The sequence below is a fragment of the Drosophila erecta genome, unplaced genomic scaffold (assembly GCF_003286155.1).
Source record: "Drosophila erecta strain 14021-0224.00,06,07 unplaced genomic scaffold, DereRS2 tig00000975-arrow-arrow-pilon, whole genome shotgun sequence".
In the NCBI taxonomy this organism is placed as follows: domain Eukaryota; kingdom Metazoa; phylum Arthropoda; class Insecta; order Diptera; family Drosophilidae; genus Drosophila; species Drosophila erecta.
The window spans coordinates 413,636-439,383 of record NW_020825285.1 but is presented as its reverse complement, the minus strand read 5'-3'; the positions used below and the strand labels follow the sequence as shown (position 1 = coordinate 439,383).

Here is a 25,748-nt window from a genome sequence, read left to right as displayed (position 1 = left end):
TTCTCCGTCGAAGGAAAAATGCAAATTATTCGGCTGTTGGAAGCCGGTGAGCGTATGAAAAACATGGGTTAAATTAAATTTATTAAATTTTTTGTTTAATTAAAAAATTAATTTGTTTTATGTTAAAACATAATACGAACATGGCAACCATAAAATAAAGTAAAAAATTATGTTTTTTCCACCTTTCTGCGTCTTTCGGGTATAACGACGAAAAATCGTCAGTCCCTTGAAAGTCGCTATAACCTGATTTTACTGTACATATGTACATGCATACATTGTACACATACGCACACACACACACGCACACATATGTGTATGTGTATTATGGGCGGAAATAATAATTTTTCACCCCTCGCGAAACATTCCCAGGTAGCGAGATACATGAGTACTTACATGTGTGCAGTGGCGTAGCCTGTGTTCTGGATCGGTATAATACGAAGAAGAAATAGAATGCATGCTAGGCAGCTGCTGGAAAATTTTCTGCTTTGCTAAAATGTTATAAATATTATAAATATAAATATTATTATATATATTATTATAAATATAAATATTATAGGCTATTGGCAAGAAAATAACAATAGTCATTGGACTGGGTTTTTTCTTGCCGAAAATATTCATTCGGAACACTCGTTCTATTTTCCTTCTTATTACATCATAAACTTCTTTCATAATAATTTGTGCCTGAAATATTTGTATTATTAATCAACAAAGATTTTTTGTGCTTGTTTCTAAAACATAATTTAAGGACGAGGCATTCGTTTGGGATACGCACAAAAAGCCATACAAAAGTTGTCGACAACATTCAACCAAACTATTTCTCTTTCTGTCTCTGACAATTTGAATAATTAAAGAGCAATTTTATTATAGTTAAATTACATATTGTACATACATATGTACATATACATGTACATACATATGTACATTACATCGTAAAGTGTTGGATCCAAAGAATTTATTTTTGAGCATCACTCATGTGCTATTAACGGGTGCATGTCATACAACTAGTGTCATAACGCCCACAGGCACATGGTCGCTATATTAAAAAGTGTTATACCGCTCGTGACGACTTGTCATTCGACTATTATACATATACCAATTACTCGTAGAAAAAAAGGGTATACTAGATTCGTTGAATATATTCGCCCCATTCTGAATATAAAAGCTGAAATTAACCATTTTTTTTTTTTTACAAAATCACTTATTATGAGCTAAACATACCTGAAAGTATTTAATATATTGATTTTCCTACAAAATTAACAGGGGAAAACTCAAACAAATCGCAGAAACCTAGCTTGTTTCTATTATTTTTTCCAAGCGCCAAAAATGAAGTTAATTATTTTTAGTTAATATAAAAATATTTTTTTATTTTTTTCCACCACTGTATACCAATTACTCATAGAAAAAAAGGGTATACTAGATTCGTTGAAATGTGTAACAGTTAAAAAGAAACGTTTTCGAGCAGATATCGGGTGCATTGCCGGGCTTAGTTATATACATATATATATTATGATTACAAAATTTTGATTTATTTATTTTTAAATAATCATGCTACGCAATTTATAAATCTAGTTCCTTCTACTTACGGTTTATGAATTTATTCATTAATGAAAATGTGCCCAAAATGTGCCACAGTGTCGCGCCTTCACTACGTTCACTCCCTAGATATGCAAACATACATATAATTAAACATTATAATTAATATAAATAAAGTCAAAAAATAAAAACAACCCGTTACTCAACTAGTGGAAGTGCAAACAAGAAATTTCAAAATGTTTTTGAAATATCGGTAAAAAGTGGAGAACAAATAACAACATGAAAAAGAACGCAAAATTTGTTAAGACCGTGGGCGTAAGAGTTATGGGCGTTGAAGTGGACAAAAAGTTTTTGGGAAAACTAAAGAAATTTACATGATATATAAAAAAAGTAGCACAACATTTTTTAAAATTGTGGGCGTGACAGTTTTGGGCGGTTTGTGGGCGTAGAAGTGAGAGTGGCAAAAAATTGGCATTACGAGTATCGGGTATAATTAAGTTCCAAATTATTTTTTCATCACAAAAGCTAAAGAACTTTTCATAAAGAAAAGTTGAAATGTCATCTTCACTAGTAGGAAGTGCTTTGATTTGATATAAATGGTTTTTTAAAGAAAAAATTAAAAAAATAGTTTGTATTACCAGAATAAATTTGTGGTATTTAGAGAAAATATATAAGATAGCATTAGGATTAGGATAAGATAAAATTCTACGGTCAACAAATCGTAGATTAAATAAAGTATAAACAGTATAACGTAAATATCTCTTACTCATGATTGCATGCTATGTTCAGTACTACAGCACCCCGCCGCCACACTCGCACAGGCACTCTTGACCAGCAGCTGCACTCTTTGGCGTTTTCTTCAGTCGTTCGTTGCCTATTGGCGGGAGACCTTAATGGAGTCGAATGAACTTTATGATCTTCCGGTTATATTCTGACTACGCTTTTGTGAAAAGGGTATCTTATCACGCTAGCCCAGCTGTACCGTTATCAGTGGATTGCTCCGATCGCATGCGCATAGTAGAGCTTTCAGCCGAAAAAGCTTTCTCTCGTTCGACCTGTGAGCGGTTAAGCACGAAATAACGGAGGTCCTTGCTGCTGAGGCTGCAATCGACAGTCAGTCAAGTTTATCGGGCGGCTTAGTTTAGTCAGAGGAAATTGCTCGGTGTCTAGTGTGGAAAATTGCCAGCAGTAAAAACTGAATACAACGAAAAAGGGAATAACCTGCGCAGCAAACGTATGTTATAGAAGCAGTGAAGTCGGAAAAACTCCCGAATATCTTGGACTAAAATACTGGACTTAAGTCCTGGGGGTGTTAGTTACTGGGATTGAAATTGAAATCAAACGAGTGTTCGTTGCAATAAGCAGAGGATAGACACACTCGCGCGCTGCTATACAAACAAAATCAAAAAGCATTAAAACGAACCTTGAGCAACTGAGCCTAACCCACACAACCATAATAAACACATGTACGCGCCTACCTAGACATGAAACGGATTTTCCACAAGAAAAAGGAAGAGAGGTGTGTTACTTAGTTCGTCAGTCGAATACTTGGCAATGGTGAAATGAAAAGGTAGTCATAAAAGAGAAAGTGGTAGCGGGGTAGAGAGCAGCGAGAGACAGAGGAGAAAGCGAAAGAGCGGAAGAAATTCTCTTATTACGGCTACCGTAGTCGAATGCTGCAAAAAGGTACAACTTCGTATAAATGGATCAATGGATAAATGGAGTTATGACAAAACAATTTAAGTTTTCTATCCAACTAGAAAATCCAATTTTCTGTAATCGTTAACGCGTAAAAACTACTTGTTATATTACAGAGGCGCAAAACTATTATAATATTTTTATGTTTTATTGCAAAAAATGTATTCTTGAGTGCCAATCATTGCGTAGACACATACATATGCAGGTAAACACATTTTTTCGCTGTGTGTTTTGTACATAAATATATGTAAATATGTACATATGTTACATATGTTACGCCCAAGGACGCTTCCGCTGTGCATTTCGCTTCTAGACATTCATTTGAGAGAGTGGGGGAGGAGCGACGATGCACCGCTAGTGTCAAGATTACTTGCTTAAACTGTGTCAGTGTGTTTGGTTTTTGACTGGCAGTGCTCCTATTTCTCTTAAAGTTTTTAGGTCCTTCACATCATAAACAAATAAGGCAAGGACATGGTTTAGCTTTATTAATAAAACACGAATAACAAAAAAGGTCGCCGAACAACGAAGCTAGACAGAACAGATGGAAGCAAATTTGGAGAAAGGTCAGATGACGACCGCATCGACAAGCAAATCGCCCTCGCAGCGTCAGACAACATCCCGTCGGCGGCAAAACGACAGTGATGTGGCCGGAGGAGTGGGAATCACCGGTGGTGGAGTCGTCATTCTGCCACAGCACGTGCTTAACGAACTCTACCACAACTACTCCATCAAACAACGCCGCAGTGGATTGAAGTGGTTTGTCTTCGCGGCCGTATTGTTCAACTTTTGGACCATCGGAATACCATGGGATCAGGCGGCCCCTACGAGAGGTGAATAGAGATTAGTTGTTTTACGCAATTGTTTTTGCACTAAGGACCTTGTCGGAAGAATGTAGTAGAAAACCTTACATACATATACATATATGTACATATGGAAGAATAACTTTTAAAATAAATACAACCGTGTATTAATACAATTTTTAAAGGTGTAAAACAGCCGATCACAGTTGGAATCAATTAAATTATTTTGTAAATGGTTTACATATGTAGTGTATATACATTTTTTTCATAAGCTTCAGTTTCAATGTTGGAAAACCAGAGTAGCTATTTACATACGAATGTGAGTATAAAGTGCACAAACTTCAACTTTGGCAATCTGCCATTATGGATGTACTTCCTTCATTTTAATTTAGATATTATTACCGTCAAGATTGTTATTGCATACTTTCTTGGTTTTAGATTTCATTTTAGTACCGTTCAAATTATTAGTTTTATATATATGTACATATGTATGTATGCATGTTGGTAGACCTCAAACACAGATACTGATATTAACGGTTGAATTATTTTGTGAACAACAAAATGGAAGATTATGTTATACATAGGGAAAAGAAGACTGCGACCCAAGAAAGTATGTACATATGTATGTATGTATATTTATTTTAAAAAGGGATTTATCCAGTCGATCTATGTAGGATAGTTTTTAAGATAATTTTAATTTGATTACTCTTTCTCTTATTATTACCGTATTCTAGTGGTCAACTGTTGTATGCTGGTGGCGTACTTGGCATTAACAGCGCTCCTTTACATTGGACGACGTTCTGATCGACCGGCACTGAGGCGCTTGCACCAAATACTCTTGATTATTGTACCACGGGCACTGTGGCTATTAAGCATTGTACATTTTACCGTCTATATTATTCTGCAACCTAGTTTTTCACCAAGGTGAGTTAGCTAAGTATAATGTTAACTACTGGAGGAGTGTCCCCCACAAAGTATATTTTGTAATTCTTGAAAAGACAATAAACTGTTCATACATTCAATTTGTTCATCCCTCATCTTTTAGGGACCTTCTTGGCTGGGCCATCCTTCTAAATTTCTTGGTCTATGTGACGCTGCCATTACAGCTCATTTTCCTTGGTCTGTCGATTGGATGTATCACATATTTTATTTGTCTTAGTCTGCCTGTTGGCTATTCTCACTGGGACTCGCTACTCTCGAACCAGTTAGCGGCTAACGCTGTTTTAATAGCCACGGCAGCGCTCATTGGCCTTTTGTACTACTTTATGGGTGAGGCGAAACAGAAACGAGCCTTCCTCGAAGCCAAAAAGAGCCTCGAAGTAAAAATGGTCATAGAGGAACAGTCGGCCGAGCAGGTTAGCATTCTGTTTTACTGACGGTCGGTATGCGATATAATGCTTGTAATTATTAGGAGCGTCTGCTTTTGTCTGTGCTGCCCAAGCACGTGGCTATTAAGATGCGGGAAGATTTGGGATCATCCAGTTCCGAGGCTTTTAAAAAAATCTACATGAGTCGGCACGAGAATGTAAGGTACGCTTAAAGATTGAATATTTGCTGTCAAAAAGAAAAAAAATGTTTGCTTTTGCGTTTGAATTTTTCTCATATAAAACTGTACAATACTCAAGCTCTTTTTTCTCTTTTATATAAAGCAGCGTATCTATAGGTGTTAGTATTTAATTTAATCTGCGATTAATTTAATTCACTTCTGCGAATAAATTTCAAAATACTTTTCCTATTTATTTTGTACAAACAAGCATACTATATGCGGATATTGTTGGCTTTACCGCTATCTCCTCCACGTATAGTGCCCAAGATTTGGTAAAAATGCTTAACGAGCTCTTTGCGCGTTTCGATAGGCTTGCCGAGGTAATTTTGTATTCTACTTTTCTCTTGCATTATATTTTTTGTTTTTTTAGTTTTCATTTACCTGTCCCGGCCAAATCATAAATGGTTGATTTGATCATATTAAATACATCTTTATCATGAAGAAACCATTGATTTGCTTGAGAATATCATGATTCAGTGAAAAGTTTTCTATTTTTAAATTCTATTATCAAACCACTTGGGGGGGGACTTTTTATGACGCAGCTCATTATAATTATTACTATTATCCCATAAGTCAAATTAAGCCAAAAACAACTGCTCTAAAAGTTATTAACCAAAAACCGATGTACAATCTTATGTTTTCAGAATTCCGAATACGAGACCTTTAAACGCATGTTTTGAGCTTTTAAGTTTCAAATCTTTTATTGCAGTTTTAAGTGTTTAAAATGCATTTAAAAACAAGAGAGAATGCTATAGTCGAGTTCCCCGAGATACCAACGGGTATCTCGTTACTTAGCTAGAGGAAGTGCTAACGAGAAATTTCAACATTTTTTGGAGTATCCGTACAAGCTTGGAAAAAAAATAATAATAAGAAATTCTTCAAAAGGGCTTTGAACAAATTTTTTTGGCAAATCGATGAAAAAAAAAATGGGCATGCCGTTGGGCTGTTTGTGGGCGTTAACAAACGGTCAAGAAACTTGCGTTGTGTCTATGTAACTGGAAGCTGCATGCTTAATCTCAACATTATAGCTTTTGTACTTCCTGAGATCAAGGCGTTCATACGGACAGACGGACAGACGCACATGGCCAGATCGACTCGGCTATTGATCCTGATCAGGAATATATACACTTTATATGGTCGGAAACGTTTCCTTCTGCCTGTTACATAGTATAAAAATAAAGACAGCACAACTGCGGTTTGGTTGAATTATATTCACATACAAGCTTTAGTAATCTGTCTGGAAACAACATAAAACTATGTAAATAATTCTTTCTTTCTTCTTTAAAAGTTGTGGTAATTTTCGTTAAAACAGCTAAATTTAAAATATAGCAGATATCGGATATTTTAATTAGAATGTAATCCTTTTTAGATTGTTAAGTTTGCTCTCGATATATTTAAAACTGAACGACTAATTAATTTTGGGCAACAAAAGTAGTCGTTGACCCGCGCTCTGAAACAGTTCTTTTACTGCTTGCATATCTCCATATCCATCTCCTTAGAAGAAAGTGCGAGTAGCGGGACTATGATAGTCTAGGTATTCGACTATAGCATTCTTTGCCTGGTTCTATATTATATATTTTCTGGATAGCTCAAACTGTTTAAGTTGGTTTTTTAGGAAGTTTTAATTACATTGAGGTACTAAAAATTTATATTACAATTAGCCCATTCTTGAAATATTGATTTTGTTGAAAGTGTTGGTTGTTAATTTGTGCTTTTACTTAAACTAAATCACAATTGCCTTACCCTAGAAATATCAACAATTGCGCATTAAGATTCTTGGTGATTGCTATTATTGCATTAGCGGTGCCCCTGATGAGCGTCCAGATCACGCCGTCATGTGCGTGCACATGGGACTCTCCATGGTAAAGGCCATTAAGTAAGTAGCGGTTGTAGACATTTCTCTGGGGAGTGTGGGGAACAGCTTGACAGGCGAAAGGTGACGTAAAATCAACGATTGTTCAATTAATAATGATTGCACTGTAATAACCACGCTCGCTCCTTTTGCTAGTTGGGCGAAATCCTCTACCTAGGCACACTTTCTGGGGCGTCTAAAAATCAATCAATTATTACTCCCTCCCTGTGCTTGCAGGTATGTGCAGCAGAAGGCCAACTCACCTGTTGATATGCGAGTGGGCATTCACACTGGAGCCGTGCTCGCCGGCATTCTCGGGCAGCGGCAGTGGCAATTTGACGTTTACTCAAAGGACGTAGAACTGGCTAATAAAATGGAATCGAGCGGAAAAGCTGGGTAAGTGCAGGCATGTCCCTCTCTCTACTGCATAATTGATAATAACCAACATCTGTATATCAATGTATTATTAAAAACTCAATCTTTAATTCTTAGACGCGTTCACATTTCGGACAAAACGCTTGCATTTCTGAACGGCGAATTCGAAGTGGAGCCCGCCTTTGGGGAGAAACGGGAGGAGCTGTTGCGTATTGCTGGACTAAAGACGTATTTTATTACCAAAGTAGTTAAGGCGGTGAGTTTTAAAAAATATATATATCTTTGAACGGCGCATCGGATTTTATGAAATAAGGTGTCAGTCCATGCGTATTTTTATAATACATTTTTGCGGGAGCTAATGCTGTCTACCAATCTAATATATTTAATTTCTACACTTTTTCCTAGGCCCCTTTATTTTTCTTGAGTAGCAAAACGATTACTTTTTCCACTACCTTTCGATTGAAGTATCACTTTTGATCAGACAACCATAGCACACTTTAATTTACTTTTAAACCCGTTACCCGTAGAGTAAAAGGGTATACTAGATTTGTTGAAAAGTATAAAACAGGCAGAAGGAAACGTTTCCGACCATATATTCTGGATCAGTATTAAAAGCCGAGTTGAACTGGCCATGTCCGTCTGTCCGTCCTTCTGTTTCTGTGTCCAAATGGACGCCTCGATCTCACGAACTACAAAAGCTAGAATGTTGAGCTTCCAGAGACATAGACGCAGCGCAAGACTAAAAAAATGACATATAGTCTATAGTCTATAGTCTAATATTAAGAATTCCATCAATGTTTTTTTATATAATACAGTTTTATAAATTAATTGAATACATTAAAATGTATAATAATTATATGAGTCTCTTCCAGTTTTCATCGCCATGTGCCAAAAAAATAAATGAATCCCAGGATGAAATCTCACCCTCCAGTCCTAATGGATCGATGAACGATATTGTTTCAGAAGAAGATGACAACGATGCCACATTAGACGACGAAGAGCTCCTGGCGCAGAATTCTTTATCCAATGGACACCAAATAGTGACTACAGTGACTGCAGACGAAGAGGAGCAGGTGAAATTGGAGAACTTCAAACAACGATTGAAAGATGAACTGGTAACGCGCGACGGACATGAGTAAGTAAAAAGAAAACTTAGTTATATACTATAGCATATCCAAATAAATTATATAAATTAAATAAATTAATTTGACTGTTAACTATCAGTCTACATATTTTTAGGAAACAAAGTGATTACATATTTTTATGTTCCCATTTAAAGAAAAAAAAATTTAATTTTTTCCAGAAACCTAACCAAGGACACTAACATATTCTTGCGCTTCAAAAACCCGCAGCTGGAGCAATCGTACGCCGTATATAGAGAGCCGTACAGTTCACTTCCGCTTCTTGCCGCTCTAATGGTGCAGTGCATTGATGTGTTATACTCATACTTAGTCCTGCCGAGATCTACCCTGCATTTCATTAACATAGCTGCGCCGTTGGTACCGATCGCCATGCTGGTAGTGATCAGCCTTGCCGAGAGCTTTGGCGGCATGCTGCCCAAGTTTTTCGTAGATGTGAGCAAGCGCTTCAATGACATAACCTTTGTTCGCGAGCTGGCTGCCATAATTATTGCACTCACCATTGGCTTCAGTAACGTTATCGACATGGTTAGTTTGTGTTTTTGTCAAAGATCAAATATGTATGAATCATTGCAATCAAATATTGGAATGCAAATCCTTTAAATATCAGTTGAAATAATTTTACAATACGTTCAACGCAATAAATAAAATTGTTTTAACCCTACAATGTATATACGAACATATATTCTTGATCACTATCGTCATCGGAATTCAGAGTTCTACTTTCTATTTTTTCTAGGCTAGTAATCCTAAAGCATAATATTGCACCTCGTGAACCTCGATTTTTATTTGATTTACATATTTGAAGAAATATTTTTAAAGTACATCTGACAAAACCTGAAAGTCAATGAAAATGTTTAATAACTTACAGTTCTTTTTCGTCACCTTCGTGCGTACCGAGCATATTGTGAGTGAAAGCGAGTTCAATGTAACGGCGAGCCTAGATAGCGATATAGCCGTGGAGATGGAGGCGATTGTTACCGCAGAACACCTACTTCCGGCATCATTTGTGGAACAAATGCGCGAGGCTGTGCCCCCGGAACGAGTTCTATATCCGTCCTACTTAAGTAACTTTGGAGTACTTATATTAATTGCGATCGCCGTGATTGCCCAACTTACTCATCTTACGAAGATTTTGCTGCTATTGTCCATTGCAGGTAACTGTAATTAATGCACAACAGTTTTATGTCGTAATAAATTACTATTTTTTTATAGCTTTGCATTGCTATTTCAATATATTCATCATGCAGGATCTTTATGCTCTAGAGGATGATTTTGAACATCAACCGTAAGTTATGTTCTGTTAGTTTATGATAAAGATGCTTTCTTAAAAGGATGATGGAAAAATTACGATGTTTTTCACTTCACTTTACTAATAAAGATTTTCTTCATATATTAAACATGTTTAGTATTATATCTACGCGATATGCTGCTTCAGGACTTCTGCTAGTGGCTGCTCTGGCGCTAAGCACCTTGGCAAGACACGTAATTATAATATAAAGTTAGGCGCATGATATATGCACATATCAAATAATTGCAATTTACAGATGGACCATGAAGATAGGGTCATTTTCAAATGGAAAACTGAGGTGGCCGAGCAAAAGGAGACCGCAAACGATATGCGGCAGCGAAATGAGGCTTTGGTCTACAATGTCTTACCTGTCCATGTGGCAGAGCACTTCATGAAGAACACTAAACGCTCTCATGATGATCTTTATTCTCAGAGCTATGCTGAAGTTGGGGTATTATTCGCCAGCATGCCAAACTTTTCTGGTAAGATTAAACCAATATTCCACATATGTATAAACAAGTACACCTCAGGAATTATATTCAAACTTCGTGAGTTAGTAACAGGTTACACCAATGCCCAATGCCCAAATTTTAGCAGAGTATTAGAACTGAGGCGTATTGGTCAAAGCTTTGTTGTGCTTTATTGACAAAAGTGATTATATTATCTTTGTGCCTATAAAATGTAATAAATTAAAGATATTTGGACAATAATAGTTTATTTTGTCACTGGACAAACATCTATTTTTTGAAAACATTAAAACGTTGATATTTTTCCAGTTTTTTATATTTGTATGTATGTATATTGTAAATTTCTATAGATTTGCAAAAAAAATGTTGCCACTCCCACACCTACGCCCACACACCGCCCAAAACTGTCACGCCCACACTTTTCAAAAATGTGATATTTTTTCACTTTTTTATATATTATGTAAATTTCTACTACTGAAATAACTATCGACGACTTTCTTTTTCCAGATTTCTATTCCGAAGAAACTGTAAACAACCAGGGTTTGGAGTGTTTACGATTTCTCAATGAGGTTATCTCAGATTTTGATGCTGTAAGTAAATGTATTCATACTATTTCTTATATTTATTTATACCCTAGCACAGTGCATATCAGTCAGAAGGCTGCCACTTAATCAGCATCAACAGCCAGATTCTATATAACCATATTCGCCTGTCCCTCCGTCTGTTTTTACGCGAACGAGGCAGCTTAAAGCTGCCGAACCAGGCTGCGTTCGGAAAAATCGAATTTAAAAAAATTTTGTTTTCCATTTATTATGTAGTTGAAATTTAAAAAATTTTCCAAAATCAAAAACTTGACTTTTTTATTTTTTTTTAAAAACCATTTTTAATTTTTTTTCTCACAATCGCTCCTCAGCTTTATCACTCCTCAGAATTTAGAAAATAGTTATCATTTGAAAGAAAATCTTGTTCTTTTCAGATATTATCAACAAAAAACACATGAGAATAAGAGATTAATTTTATTTAAAAAATCCTTTTTTAGTTGTTGGAGCTGCCCCAATTCCAAGACATCATCAAGATAAAAACTATTGGTTCCACATATATGGCTGCCAGTGGGATAAATCAGCAGAGAACTCTTAGAAATGACGCCCCCATTACAGAAAGGTGGTCTCACCTAGCCATTTTGGTGGAGTTTGCATTGGAACTGAAACACGCCTTGCATGGCATCAACGAGCAGTCGTTCAATCACTTCGTTCTCAAGATGGGGATCAATCATGGACCGATCACGGCTGGCGTTATTGGCGCACGTAAGCCGCATTACGACATCTGGGGTAATACGGTGAATGTGGCATCGCGAATGGAGAGCACAGGAAAGGCAGGCGCCATTCAGGTCACAGAGGATACCTGCAATATTTTACAACCGTTTGGTTACAAATTCCTTCAGCGTGGTCTGGTAGCTGTCAAAGGAAAGGGACAGTTGATGACATTTTATCTGCAGGTAAGCCTGATTCCCTAAACATAAAAATAAAAATCTCATTTTTGAAACTTAAAAGCTGGAATAGTTGGCCCACCAACTAGCTTTGTGTTGCCCACGTTCTTCAAAATTTTTTGTATTCGTTTGAAAAACGATATCTTTTTAAAAATAATACAAACGATAAAACTATTTTGAAAGGGTCGGCCAACGGTTTTTATTGAATATATTTAGTTAAAATATGTGGACAAACGAAATTTATTATTTTTAAAGGTTTATAAAAGAGAACAATAAATATTAACAAACATATTTTATTGAAAACATTTATTTATAAGATGTGAACGATAAAAACAAAATGTAGTGTGTGGGCAAACGTGCGATAAAATAAAACTAATTTCCCATCTAACCCATCTTCTTTAGCCTAATTCACTTGCAATGTCTTTTAACATTTTGCACGTGGGCAATTGGTTATCCGCATCTAGTACACACATAGATATGAATGTATTAGATATACATATGTTAGTCTCACAGGAGGTTTCTCATGGGATACTAAATGAATACACATGTTAAATTTATAAGCCGTAGTTAGGACCATGTAAAGCCATGTAAAACCATGGCCGTATCTTTCCCTACAATCTGCATGCTTAATCTTAACTTTTTTTGGTTCAGCAGGCTGACAAATTTTTTGTGTATTTTTTTTAAATTTATTATTATTCCTGTAAATGTTGATCGATATAGCAAATAAAATTAATAACGCCCACACTAAAGGCCACAATCCGCGAAAAACTGAAGCCCAAAATATTTGGTTTCTTTTTATCTTATCATTTAGTTTATATTGATATTTCAAACTGTCCTTTTCAACTCTAAAAAAACCTAATACATGATGTTCTATTCTTTTTCAAGGGTAAGTCCCAGCCGAGTGCTGAGCCGGTACCCCCCGGCGTAGTCGATCTCAATGGGCTGGATTCGTCTGCCCTAGAATCCACAAGCGAACTGGAGGCCTCAGACATTAAGATGCCCCTGCTGAAGATGAATGTCCAAGAGCAATCGGTGGGAATCGACCAAGATCAGAGCTTGAGAAATGAAAGTGAGGGCCAAGAGGGGGTGGGAGAATTTCAGTCTTTGCTAGAATAATTAGCTTGTCATTCTTATAAACTAGATTCTGTATAAACGTGTAACCAGGATGGATATGGATGTGGATGTGTGTGTGGCCGTGTTAAAAAAGTTAACTATTTTGAAGAAATTATTTTTGCAATAAATTTGCTTTTGCCTCAGTATTCGTGTGATATTCCATGCCAGATGATTAATGAAAGAAATAAACAAAATTCGAAATTAGTTAACAAATATATTATTGCATTCCAAAAGTTGGTAAACTGTGTACCTAAAACAAGAAATATATATATCTTTTAACTATATTTCCGTACATCTAAGTATTTTCAGTTATTTTAAACCAGCCTTCGTTTAACAAAAAATTGTTAATTTTCAGAAATCTGTAATATTTAAGTGATCCACTTCGCTTTGCAGCTAATTGATGTGTAAAAATATAAATATCCGCTTTATAGTTAATTCCAAAATTACGATATAAGTAACATTATAGTTATAGACATATAGAATATATTAGTTGAGAGTCCAAATCCCACCACATACAACTAAATCCCACGTGTCAGTCCAAATTGAAAAAGAGACATAACATAATTAATTAGTAAAAATTAATGAAATATAAAAATGAAGTGGAAATCAAACAAAAAATATATTATCTTTAGAGTGCGTTCTTGGGCGTCATCAACCAACATTATACCTTCTTACATATGGAAATATTTAAATTAAAAGAAACTTATTAGCATTGCATTCTTGTTAAAACAATTCAACGAATTAGCAAAGCAACAAAATGAAACGAACTTACTTATGAAAAGATACAAACAAAACAAGGATCTTGATCTAAAATCTTATGAATGTGTTTGTCCATCAGGTTTTTGTAATCTATTGTCTAAGTTTATCTTTGATGGCTTGAGGCATGACAATCAAGATGAAAGAGCACTGTAGAAACGATTGGGTTAGCTCGAAATTCCATTGCTAAAAAAACACTATGAACTATTTCAAAAACATTTTTTAATGGGTTTAGAAGATTGTGGTTAAAAAACATTGTGAACTAATTCAAAAACATACGTTTTTTTTTTACTGTTTTTAGCAGATTGTGTTGTTTTGTCATCAAACTTTAAAATGAAATAAAGTTTTATTTCATTAAAAAATAATGGACGTTAATATTAATTAATTAAAACCTACCAAAACGAATAGCAAAATATAGCGAAAAAAAATAAAATTGTTTAAGCCAATAACTTCTGTTTTTTGGATGGTCGTGTACATATTTAATACCCATTTACAGTACACAAAATGTTGAGATTAAGCATGCAGGGTCTAGAGACATAGACGCGGCGCATGTTTATTTCCAAATGTTGTCACGTCCTCTCTAACCTCACAAAACTGTCACGGCACACTTTTGAAAAATGTGATATTTTTTCATTTTTTTTATAGTTAAATTTATACAATACAAACGCCCACTCTAACCGAACAAAACTCTCACGCCCACACTTTTAAAAAAGTTTTCTTTCATTTTATTATTTTTTCCCCAATTTATACTGATATCTAGAAAATTTTGATATTTCTCGTTTGCACTTCCACTACCTGAGTAACGGGTATCTAGTCGGGGAACTCCACTTCAGCATTCTATATATATTATATTGTATAATATTACACATCAAGACTATTCCAAGACTTTTCTACAGTTGGCCAGGGACGGTAAGTTAATTAACAGAAGGCTAAGAATAAGGAGATCATATACAGATGTACGTCCAAAAGTGTTTTTGTACCTATGCGAATCAAATAAACTCCACGAAGCTGGGGTTTCATACTCAAAATTCGGACGGACTAGCAAAAGAATAAATCATCACTATTTTATGAAATTAAGCAAAGCCATGGTTTTATTTTCTATGAACGAAATATGATCTGAAAATATACATAAGTAGAATACCAATAACACCAAGAGCGTCAAAACGAGTTATTCTGCCCTAAGAACAATTAAAACTATATGCTATAGTCGAGTTCCCCGACTATCAGCTACCCGTTACTCAGATTTTGTGGAATATCGGTAGAAATTGGGAAATAAAGTTAATAAAATTAAACAATCCTAACATTTCATTAAAAGTGTGGGCGTGACAGTATTTCGGGGTTTGTGGGGTTAGCGTGGGCGTAGAAAAATGTTTTTTTTGGCAAATATATAGAAATTTAAAAGATACAATATTAAAAAATGAAAAAATATCACAGCATTTTACACAAGTGTGGGCCTGACAGTTTTTGGCGGTGTGTGGCCGCCAAAACTGTTTGGCCAAAAAATTGTTTGGCAAAGTTATAGAAATTTACAAAATATATAAAAAAAAATGTCACATTTTTCAAAAGTGTGGGCGTGTCAGTTGTGTGGTTTGTGGGCGTTAGTCTACTTGCGTAAGGAGGTAATATAAGTAATCCATCCAAATTTAGGCGCCGAAGGGCATACAGTAATTGACCATCTTATAAAACCAAGCACACCCCTGACTAGACGATAGACAAAAAAACTTTTTTAAAAATTAAAAATAAAATATATATTTGTTTTATTATTTTTTATTGATAGTTCAAACTGTCCTCTCCAACTCTAACGCACACAAGCATTTTTTAAAATCAATTTAATTTGTTTCGTATATTATTACTTTTTAAAAGAATTATGAAATTGATTTCTTTAACTCTCAATGATGTCTAAAATATAAATATCCGCTTTAAAGTTAATTCCAAAATTACGATATAAGTAACATTATAGTTATAGACATAAAGAATATATTAGTTGAGAGTTCAAATCCCACCGCATACAACTAAATCACACATGTCAGTCCAAATTAAAAAGCCTTAGGTTATCCGATAATTTAAAAATTGGATCCAATTAAGCATGCAGCTTCCAAATGTTGCCACGCCCACTCTAACGCCCACAAACCGGCCAAAAATGTCACACGCAAGCTTTTGGAAAATTAAAAATTGTTATGTTATTTTAAGATTTTTTTCCCCAATTTCTACCGATATTCCAGAAGATGTTGAAATTTCTCCTTCCACCATCTCCATCTGACCGTCAAGGAACTCGACTACAGCATTCTCTCTTGTTGACCTTAATTTTAAACTTTTTGACCCCCATATTATCCGTCTAGAAATCTCCAAAACATATGGTTGAAAATAGCTCGTTTGGGAGCCGAACGGAGTTTTGGAAATGCAAATAGTCTCTACAGAGCCAACTTGTGTCTGCAATCCTTAATATTATCCTAGCTTGACTTATTTTGACAGTTGGAGTGCAGTGAAGACAATTCGGATAAGTAGCATTCCTAAGCAAATCCAAAAGTCTTTTAGCTCGATTAGATCTAATCGGCATTTTTGAGAACTTATTAAAATCAGTCCCGTTGACCAACCTTAAGTTTGATAAAAGACACTTGAATAACAAGCTGAGAAACCGCCCCTATACGATTTTTTTTTTGTAGCTCCAGGCTCTCTCGAATTTCGGTTCAAGAGCCAGAGAGAGAGCGCTCTAGAGGCTTTAGCTCTCTTGTACGCATACAGCGACACTCGATCACTGCATGTGTGCACACGTATGTAAATTTAAACTTCACATCAGATGTTTATAGTCTTTCATAATAATACATAATAATACCTAATTCATTTCATAAACTACTAGTTTACGGTACTTTATTTCTCGTTAGAGTATTCAGCTCGCGACGTGGAGAAATATATGTAGTTAGTGATTCTTAGGTGCGCTGGTCCTGCCTCAAGAATACAATTTTGCAATAAACAGGTGCATATGAAGTTTTTTAACTATTTAAAATGTTTATTAGTGCAAACTACTAGTATACAAGTAAAAATATGTATACTTATGTAAATGACCAATTTTTAGTATTTGAAATGCAAATATAATTTTGATCAACGTTTTTGTTATATTCTAATTTAATATTTTTAAAAACCGCGCAATTTTGGGTGGGTAAAAAGGCGCGCCAAACTGTAACCAACTTGTCTATGTCTCAGGAAGCACTTGCTTAATTTCAATTCTAACATTTCTAGTTCCTGAGGTCGAGGCGTTCATATGGACAGATGGACATGGCCAATTCAACTCGGCTATTGATCCTGATCAAGAATATATTACTTTATATAGTCGGAAATGCTTCCTTCAGCCTGTTACAGACATATATACTAAACAAATCTAGTATACCCTTTTACGAGTAACAGGTATATTTATGCCGTTCGCAATGCTGACCGGCAGAATCTCATCGAGTAGTATAGTAAGACTGCATCCTAGAAACTACCGGTTTGGTCAACTCCTGTTGAGGTGGTTAAAGTTAAAATCGACTGGCAACCAAAAGGCGACTACAAGGAAATGTAGCGCTAAACGAACTTAGACCTTAACAAATCTGAGATTTTTTCTGACCTCGGAGTGTAAAATGTTTTTAATACTTAAAAAGTTTTGTAAATTTCAGTTAGTTTGGAATTAATTGTTATTTTCTTTGTTTTTCTTAACCTTTCTTTATTTTTTTATAAAACTCGATTCGTGCTAAATCATAAAATAGTTCTAGATCAAATCTATACTGTTAAGAACCCAAAAATTTATTTTCGTTTGAAAAAAAGTTGCTTACTAGAGGTTAACAGCTTAAGAACTAGTTCGATTACCGGATAATCGAATCTGTAATCGTTTTTCAGCCAAAGTAGGCAAGCTTTTATTAATTTTTTTATTCCAGCACATACGTATAAGCAGCGTATAAGCACTCAAAATGAGCTAGTAATATTACGGTTCACAAATGAAAAAACAATTTACGTTTGTGCTTTTACAGTTTTTTGTTGAAAAAAAATTTTGAAAAGACGGCGTTAACCAGTTCTTATAATAAGAAAGTCAAATAATTATCTCAGTTGTTCGTCGTTGACGCTAAATTAGTACCAAAATAGAGGAGAGATGTTTGGGCAGTGGAGACACGACATTCTTTTCACATCGAGTTTCTATGCCGAGTTCAAATATCGATGTATTATATATATCGATATCGTCTTCGTCTGACAAACCATTTCACGATACCAAAAAAAGTGCAAAAATAATTAAATTCTCGGCGTAATTATTAAGTAAATAGCGTAGTAAAGCATTCGGTGAGTATACCGCGAGCACACGCCAACTTACGAAACATCAAGCGGTAACTGGCATGCTGTGCAATTGCTTGAGGGCAAGGCCATTGCCTGGGTAACCCAAATGCAAAATCTAAGCGATTATGCCAAAAAGCAAAGCAGAAGTGGACTCTGCCAACGCATGAGGGACGCTCGGTCTCCAATTGCTGTAACCGGGAAGGCGGAATCAGTCGGCGTTCTAATCAGTTTCCGTCCTGCCCCACCAGGAAACTCTTCCAAATCTATCTCCAGACGGACCAAGGACTAGGACTAAGACCCAGTTGACATGTCGCTTAAGCCCAAAATAGTGGAGTTTGTCGATGTTTGGCCGCGCCTGCGCTGCATCGCCGAGTCGGTGATAACGCTTACCAAAGTGGAGCGCTCGGTGTGGAACACAAGCTTTAGGTAGGTCTTGGACTACCACGGCAACGATCGAAGTAATTAGACATCCTGGAGAGAGATATTATGATAGGTTACTAAAGGGTACACAGCCACTCAACACAGAAAAAACAACATAAGGAACTTGTACTAAAAACCAGCTTTATTCACTTTGAAATAATACAAACTTGCAAATTAATTGAATACGTTAATCCAACCTAAAAATGGTTTCAATCACATTATTTTGCATTTTACTCGGTGAACTGAATGTACTAGTATCGAGTGGATCAGTTATGTATATATTGTATTCAGCAACTCAATTCACAAATATATATGCTGGCGAGGAGTCAATGATTTGGTAAATGTCGTGGTGTTGGTCTGGACATGCACTCACATTTTTGTTAACGTGTAGATAATAAATATTTTGCTTGATTTTAAATATATTGGCCGCAAACTTTACAAACCTGTCTGGTAAACTATGCTCAAGTAAATAAATTTAATAGATTGATGTCTTCTCTCTTAAATATTTTTGGCAAACGACAACTAAGCAACACAGTGTAACTCAGGTTGCTTTTATTATGACCGCAACAGTTCGTAATATGTATGTATGTGTGCGAAGCGTGAATGGCCAAAATAAAATTTCTAAAATAACGCGCACTAACACTTCGGTCTGTCTAATTACCTTCCTTTAACATATAGCGACGTTTACACACTGTGTGTGGCGCAGCCGGAACCGATGGCTGATCGCCTTTATGGGGAAACAAAACACTTCCTCGAGCAGCACGTCCAGGAGATGCTGGCCAAAAAGGTGCTGATCGACGGCGAATGCTCCCATTCTAATGGTGGCCCAGACCTTCTCCAGCGCTACTATACCACCTGGATGGAATATAGCCAGGGTATCAAGTATCTGCACCAATTGTACATGTAAGAATACATCAAAATCAGTCAAAACGCAATAATAGTTGGAATTTATTTCTTTAGCTACCTGAATCAACAGCACATCAAGAAACAGAAGATTACCGACACGGAATCGTTCTACGGTAATTTGTCAAGCGATGCTGCGGAGCAGATGGAGATTGGCGAGCTAGGTCTGGACATTTGGCGACTGTATATGATTGAGTACTTGTCCAGCGAACTAGTCCGTCACATACTCGAGGGTATTGCCGCAGACAGAGCTAGCAATGGCACCTTGGATCACCATCGCGTGCAAATTATCAACGGAGTGATACACAGCTTCGTGGAGGTGCAGGACTATAAGAAAACTGGCTCGCTTAAGCTCTACCAGGAACTCTTTGAAGGCCCCATGCTGGAGGCCAGCGGCGCCTACTACACAGACGAGGCCAACAAGCTGCTTCATCGGTGCTCAGTGTCGGAGTACATGCAGGAGGTTATCCGGATACTGGAATATGAAGGCCGGAGAGCCCAGAAGTTTTTGCATGTCAGTTCCCTGCCAAAACTCCGTAAAGAGTGCGAGGAGAAGTTTATAAACGATCGTCTGGGCTTCATCTACTCGGAGTGCCGCGAAATGGTATCCGAGGAGCGGCGCCAAGACTTACGCAACATGTACATCGTTCTTAAGCCCATACCCGACAATCTCAAGTCTGAGCTCATTACGACCTTCCTCGATCACATCAAAAGTGAAGGTCTACAGACCGTGTCTGCGCTTAAGGGTGAAAACATCCACATTGCGTTCGTAGAGAATATGTTGAAGGTGCATCAGAAATACCAAGAGCTGATTGCTGACGTTTTCGAAAACGATTCTCTGTTCCTGAGCGCTTTAGACAAGGCGTGCGCCAGCGTTATCAATCGCCGGCCGACCGAGCGGCAGCCTTGCCGTAGCGCCGAGTATGTGGCGAAATACTGTGATACGCTACTTAAAAAGTCGAAGACCTGCGAGGCAGAGATCGATCAAAAGCTTACTAACAACATAACTATTTTTAAATATATTGAGGACAAAGATGTGTATCAAAAGTTTTATAGCCGACTGTTAGCTAAGCGCCTAATCCACGAACAGAGTCAGAGCATGGATGCGGAGGAGGGAATGATCAATCGGTTGAAGGTTAGTGGTCAACCATCCTAAAATGTAATTCACAGTAAATGACTGCAAAAATTTTAATTAATTAATGTGACTTGCCATATAAATCTAATTTATTTTTAAAGTTGATTTAATTTGTTGACGACCCTTATGCCAGAACTATATTAGCTTAAATCTTGTTTGTGCCTTTTCTTAATTAATACTTACAGCAAGCCTGCGGTTATGAATTTACCAATAAACTTCATCGCATGTTCACGGATATTTCGGTATCTACTGATCTGAACAACAAGTTTAATACTCACCTTAAGGATAGCAATGTCGACTTAGGTGAGATTGAAGAAATCTATTCATTAAAGTTATTTTATTTTTATGTATATTTCTATGCAGGCATCAACCTTGCCATTAAGGTACTGCAGGCGGGCGCTTGGCCTTTGGGGTCTACTCAAGTTATACCATTTGCAGTACCACAGGAATTTGAAAAATCTATTAAAATGGTACGTTTTTCGTAAAAATATATATTTTATTTCAAAAGATAGAAGATAGAAGCTAGCTTTTACAAACTTTAAAAATTCTTCGATTTTAAAATCGCTGTTGATGTTTTTACTTAACTGTTTTTAGTCAATTATTTAAATAGAGGCCTTTTAACAATATTGAAAATATTATATTGATGTTTTTACTTAACTGTTTTTGGTCAATTATTAAAAGAGAGTCCTTTTAAAAATATTAAAAATGTTATATTAGGGTTCAAAAACCTGGAGAAATATTTTAAGCAGCAAAGTAATAGCATTTCCAAAATGCTTAGAAATAAGCCAACTTCTTGTAGAAAAAAGTTTCCTTTAAAATCGTACTCGTCCCTCATGTCTCTCTTAAAATATGTGACTTTTAAAAAGGTTTAAAGTATCTTTATTTAAATAAAGGTTTATAAGCGTACCGAATCAAAACGTAATTTCTTTTGGTCCAGAAACATCTTAAAACGAATGACTGTCGAAGATACATTAGAAATTTTAAGTTGATTGTTGTTTTAATCCTGTACCTTATGTTATGATTTTCCAGTTTGAGGATTATTATCATAAATTATTTAGTGGTCGGAAGTTAACTTGGCTACATCATATGTGTCACGGGGAATTAAAGTTGAGCCATTTGAAAAAATCCTACATCGTGACTATGCAGACATACCAGATGGCGATAATTTTGCTGTTCGAGACTTGTGATAGTCTGAGTTGTCGGGAGATCCAGAACACCTTGCAGCTAAACAACGAAACATTTCAAAAGCACATGCAGCCTATTATCGAGTCAAAGCTTTTAAATGCCAGCTCAGAGAATCTCGCCGGGGAGACTCGAATAGAATTAAATTTGGATTACACAAATAAGCGTACGAAGTTCAAAATAAGTTCGGCTTTGCAAAAGGAAACGCCACAGGAGGTAAGTCTTTTAGATTTTAAATAGTACCTGGTGCTAACAACTTTTTTTATAAAGGTGGAACACACGATAAACTCTGTGGATGAGGACCGAAAACTCTTTCTACAAGCCGCCATTGTTAGAATTATGAAAGCGCGTAAAGTCTTAAAGCACAATGCGCTAATACAAGAGGTAATATTCAAAACACCTAACTGTAAATGAAAACTACATGACATATTGTTTTCTCTAGGTTCTTTCTTTATCGAAGGTTAGCTTTACTCCCAACATAGCAATGATTAAGAAATGCGTGGAGTCATTAATTGACAAACAATATATTGAGCGAACCGCGAACTCGGGCGATGAATACAGCTACATGGCATAGACAGCGGTAGAGATTTTTTATTCTTAAACCTGAAGAACCTTCCCGAACTACAACCTCCCATACACACAACAAGGAATTTCTAACGAACCGGCCTATTTTGTCTGAAAACAACTAACTAAAAATGTTTAAAAGCAATTTGAGTTTTGTTATTTTTATGATCATAGCATATTGGTATGAAAGGTGTGTGGAGATCAAACGATGTTACTGATACTTTTAATTTAGCTTAGTTAGTTGATTTTGATTTAATGCGTGTCCTATATACTTGTAGATATATATTATATTTCTTTTATGTATTGTATATTTATCTGGTTTTATTCACACGCACAAAGCAGAACAATTTGCTGGAAAATGTATAATAAATCGGAAAGAATGTTTAATTCGATGTCTTTATATTTCGGAATATTTTTTGAACAAATAAAATTTACAAACAATATTGGTTAGAGGGTGTACAGGAAAATAAACCGCCTTACGCGCGTTCCGGATTCGTAAGCATTTGTATCGAAATTCGGATTATTTGTAATACCAATTTACTTTTATTGAAGTTAATGCTATGCATAAAGTAGTCTGCATCAGTGTTGCCACTTTGAATCTCCGGAGAGAGATCTGTACTTTTATTTGGTCAGCCCGGAAAAAATGGATCAATTTTTTGTTTACGATTATTAAGTTCTTTTTAACGACTAATACGACTAAAAATAATCTTACCACACCTAAAAATAAGTTAATCGTATATCGAGCTTTAAGTTACCAGTCAAAATGCTAAAGGAAGTAAACACCAAAAAATTTTCTGAAACTTGCCAGATGATCGTTTGCTTCCGACTAAGATTCGTAGATTTGCTCCCATTTATATTGTAATTTATCGATTTTAAAGAGTTTACAGGGGCTTTCCCAGCTTTTTGTAGTAGTTTAATTGACAGTTGGTTTAAAATATTAAAATCCCTTCAATTCTTTGAATAATCTTGATTTTACTAAATTAGTTATTATTATACAATACTGTGTATCAAAACTGTGTGTACCCATTTAAGTTTCTCCTTTACCAAGAAATCCTATATATGTATATGTATTTATATACATACATATGTACATATATATAATGAAATATAAAAAGGCCGTGCATTATATTTGTTTTTAGTAATTTTTATTTCTTTTGTGCTACTTTTCTAAAAAATATATATTATAATATTAAATAAATTAAATTTACATATTTAGTTAAATATAAAAATTACCCACTTGCTATATCAAATAACACTAGTTCATTGGACGAAAAAAAAAAGATTCTAAGTCGTTAATAACTTCTCGTTTTTTTAATCAAGTCAGTAGAGCATGAGAATGGAATTAAAAATGTGTATCACGATATAGATTTTAATAAAGATTTCTAAAGTTTCATAATTATATTTTTGGCTTTTTTTTTATTGATTTTGTGTTGAATTTTGAAATAAAAAAAATGTCCCATTAAGAAATTGTCGAAACTTTTGAATTCAAGGTCATAGCAAAGACATTAGAATAACAAGATGCACACTTTTTTGTGCTGGCTCCAGGCTCTCTTGAATTTTTGTTCAAAAGCCAGTGAGAGAGCGTTCTAGAGCCAGCAGCTCTCTTGTACGCATACAGCGACACTGTTTGTATGCACACGTATGGTCATGTATTGTAAATTTGAGAAAATATGCCCTTCACTTTGCAAGTTTATGGACTTTCCAATATTATTTTGTAAAATTATTATCATGTAAAAACTCGAATTTTACATTGTCGTAATAAGATTATTTAAATACATCATAGAAATAGTATTACATGAATAAATGTACATAATAATACCAAAAATTTTTAGAAATTACTTTATACTAGAATAATTGTCGTTACAGTTATTAATTGCGACGTGAAAAAAAATATATGTATGAAGTTAGTGATTCTTTGGTGCTTATGTCCGCCGCTGGTCCAGCCTCAAGAATTCAATTTTTCAATGAAGAGGTTGCATATTGTTCATTGACTTAACTTCGTGTATATATTTTGTTGTATAAATAGCTGATCTTAAATCGTTGATCTTAAAAAAAGCGATCATTTAACAACTGCCTCAGAGCTTTTCATACATGAGAAAAACTACTCAACTAAATCGGACTTTGGAAAACTATAGGTATCATTTGTTTTTTTAACATCCTCAAAATTTAAATTTTTGAAAATATTTTTAGAATCAATAAAAGGCAACTGTGTATAAAAAAAAAATGTAATGTTTCTTATTATGGTTTCACTCAAATAATGAACGTTATGTGCATAAAATTGATGTTTTAAACAAACTAATACAAGTTTTACTATTTAAGCATTGTAATAGGACTGTGAAAGCTGATAAAAAACTCAGCATTCTATCTCATAAATGAAAAAAATGAATGAAATTCCTACATGTTAAAAAATAAATGATAAATAAATAAATATATTTACATACATAGTACAAAATGTAATATAATTAATAAAAAAAGGAGCAAAATATATTGAAAAGCAATAGTTAGAAAACTAGAAAACTAAAATAATAGTCACGCCATCAACTTTTTAAATATTATTTTATTATATCATATTACAACGAAATTGACCAAAACATTAATCAAATTCGTATCTTAGATCAAAATTAATTTCGGGCCGAAAATCGTCTTCTAGCACAAATACGCACACATACACTTTTTTGCTTGCTGTTTTCACTCACACAAGCAAGTGTATTCTATTTTTATCTTTTTATGCTCTCAATTTTACGCTAGTGGGGGAGAGAGCAATTATTGCCGCCACCAAAAAAGTGGCTGCATAGTGCATAACCAATGTATGGCCGTTACGCATCTTGTTATTCTAATGTCTTTGGTCACACACTGAAAACAACTGCCTTCAACGGCATATTAGCATTTCGGCTGTAAGGGGTGTAACTAATAATCGTTAATACTTTTATCTTTTTATCTTGTTCTTGGGTGCCACAGCTCTTGCTGATGAAATGATTCCAATATTTATGTCCTTGGCATTTTGGCATCAATCACTGATTGTTAATAAAAAATATGTTATCTTTCTTATACATTTTTTGTAGTTCATTTTTTATATTTAATGACTAGTAAACGTTTACATATTGCAATTTTCCTTTCCAACTACTCTAATTCATTTTTGCTCAAAAGAGAAATGCTTTCTCTGATAAAATCGCGCCTTGAGCATTAATT

General features: G+C 35.2%; 2 protein-coding genes and 1 long non-coding RNA gene across 7 annotated transcripts; 2 read left to right on the top strand and 1 right to left on the bottom strand.

Moving 5' to 3' along the window:
* Positions 1 to 1,620: 1,620 nt before the first annotated feature.
* LOC113564804 lies at positions 1,621 to 3,092 on the bottom strand. The gene is made up of 3 exons (XR_003408311.1): positions 3,012 to 3,092; positions 2,300 to 2,634; positions 1,621 to 1,658 (listed from the first exon to the last, which is right to left on the bottom strand). It is a non-coding gene; the product is annotated as an uncharacterized LOC113564804 (long non-coding RNA).
* Positions 2,580 to 13,500, top strand: LOC6548790 (adenylate cyclase type 3). Of its 4 annotated transcripts, XM_026983653.1 has the most exons (19): positions 3,080 to 3,436; positions 3,663 to 4,061; positions 4,766 to 4,955; positions 5,077 to 5,386; positions 5,443 to 5,561; positions 5,786 to 5,897; positions 7,326 to 7,453; positions 7,667 to 7,825; positions 7,922 to 8,060; positions 8,677 to 8,939; positions 9,108 to 9,471; positions 9,815 to 10,100; positions 10,159 to 10,231; positions 10,353 to 10,428; positions 10,491 to 10,716; positions 11,209 to 11,291; positions 11,741 to 12,196; positions 13,073 to 13,256; positions 13,329 to 13,500. In XM_026983653.1, the coding sequence occupies exons 2-19, from the start codon at positions 3,773 to 3,775 to the stop codon at positions 13,337 to 13,339; spliced, it is 3,468 nt and encodes a 1,155-aa protein (XP_026839454.1). In that variant the 5' UTR covers positions 3,080 to 3,436; positions 3,663 to 3,772; the 3' UTR covers positions 13,340 to 13,500. The 4 variants fall into 4 exon arrangements, with proteins under 4 accessions (XP_026839453.1, XP_026839452.1, XP_026839454.1 ...); XM_026983652.1 differs by lacking the exon at positions 3,080 to 3,436 and adding an exon at positions 2,580 to 2,767 and having other exon boundaries at positions 13,073 to 13,500; XM_026983651.1 differs by lacking the exon at positions 3,080 to 3,436 and adding an exon at positions 3,001 to 3,052 and having other exon boundaries at positions 13,073 to 13,500.
* A 4,719-nt stretch (positions 13,501 to 18,219) lies between these two features.
* LOC6548789 (cullin-2) lies at positions 18,220 to 22,946 on the top strand. Of its 2 annotated transcripts, XM_026983644.1 has the most exons (9): positions 18,220 to 18,361; positions 18,604 to 18,781; positions 19,454 to 19,678; positions 19,736 to 20,813; positions 20,999 to 21,116; positions 21,177 to 21,283; positions 21,843 to 22,211; positions 22,266 to 22,379; positions 22,438 to 22,946. In XM_026983644.1, the coding sequence occupies exons 2-9, from the start codon at positions 18,663 to 18,665 to the stop codon at positions 22,567 to 22,569; spliced, it is 2,262 nt and encodes a 753-aa protein (XP_026839445.1). In that variant the 5' UTR covers positions 18,220 to 18,361; positions 18,604 to 18,662; the 3' UTR covers positions 22,570 to 22,946. The 2 variants fall into 2 exon arrangements, with proteins under 2 accessions (XP_026839445.1, XP_001973977.1); XM_001973941.3 differs by lacking the exon at positions 18,220 to 18,361 and having other exon boundaries at positions 18,368 to 18,781.
* Positions 22,947 to 25,748: the final 2,802 nt, after the last annotated feature.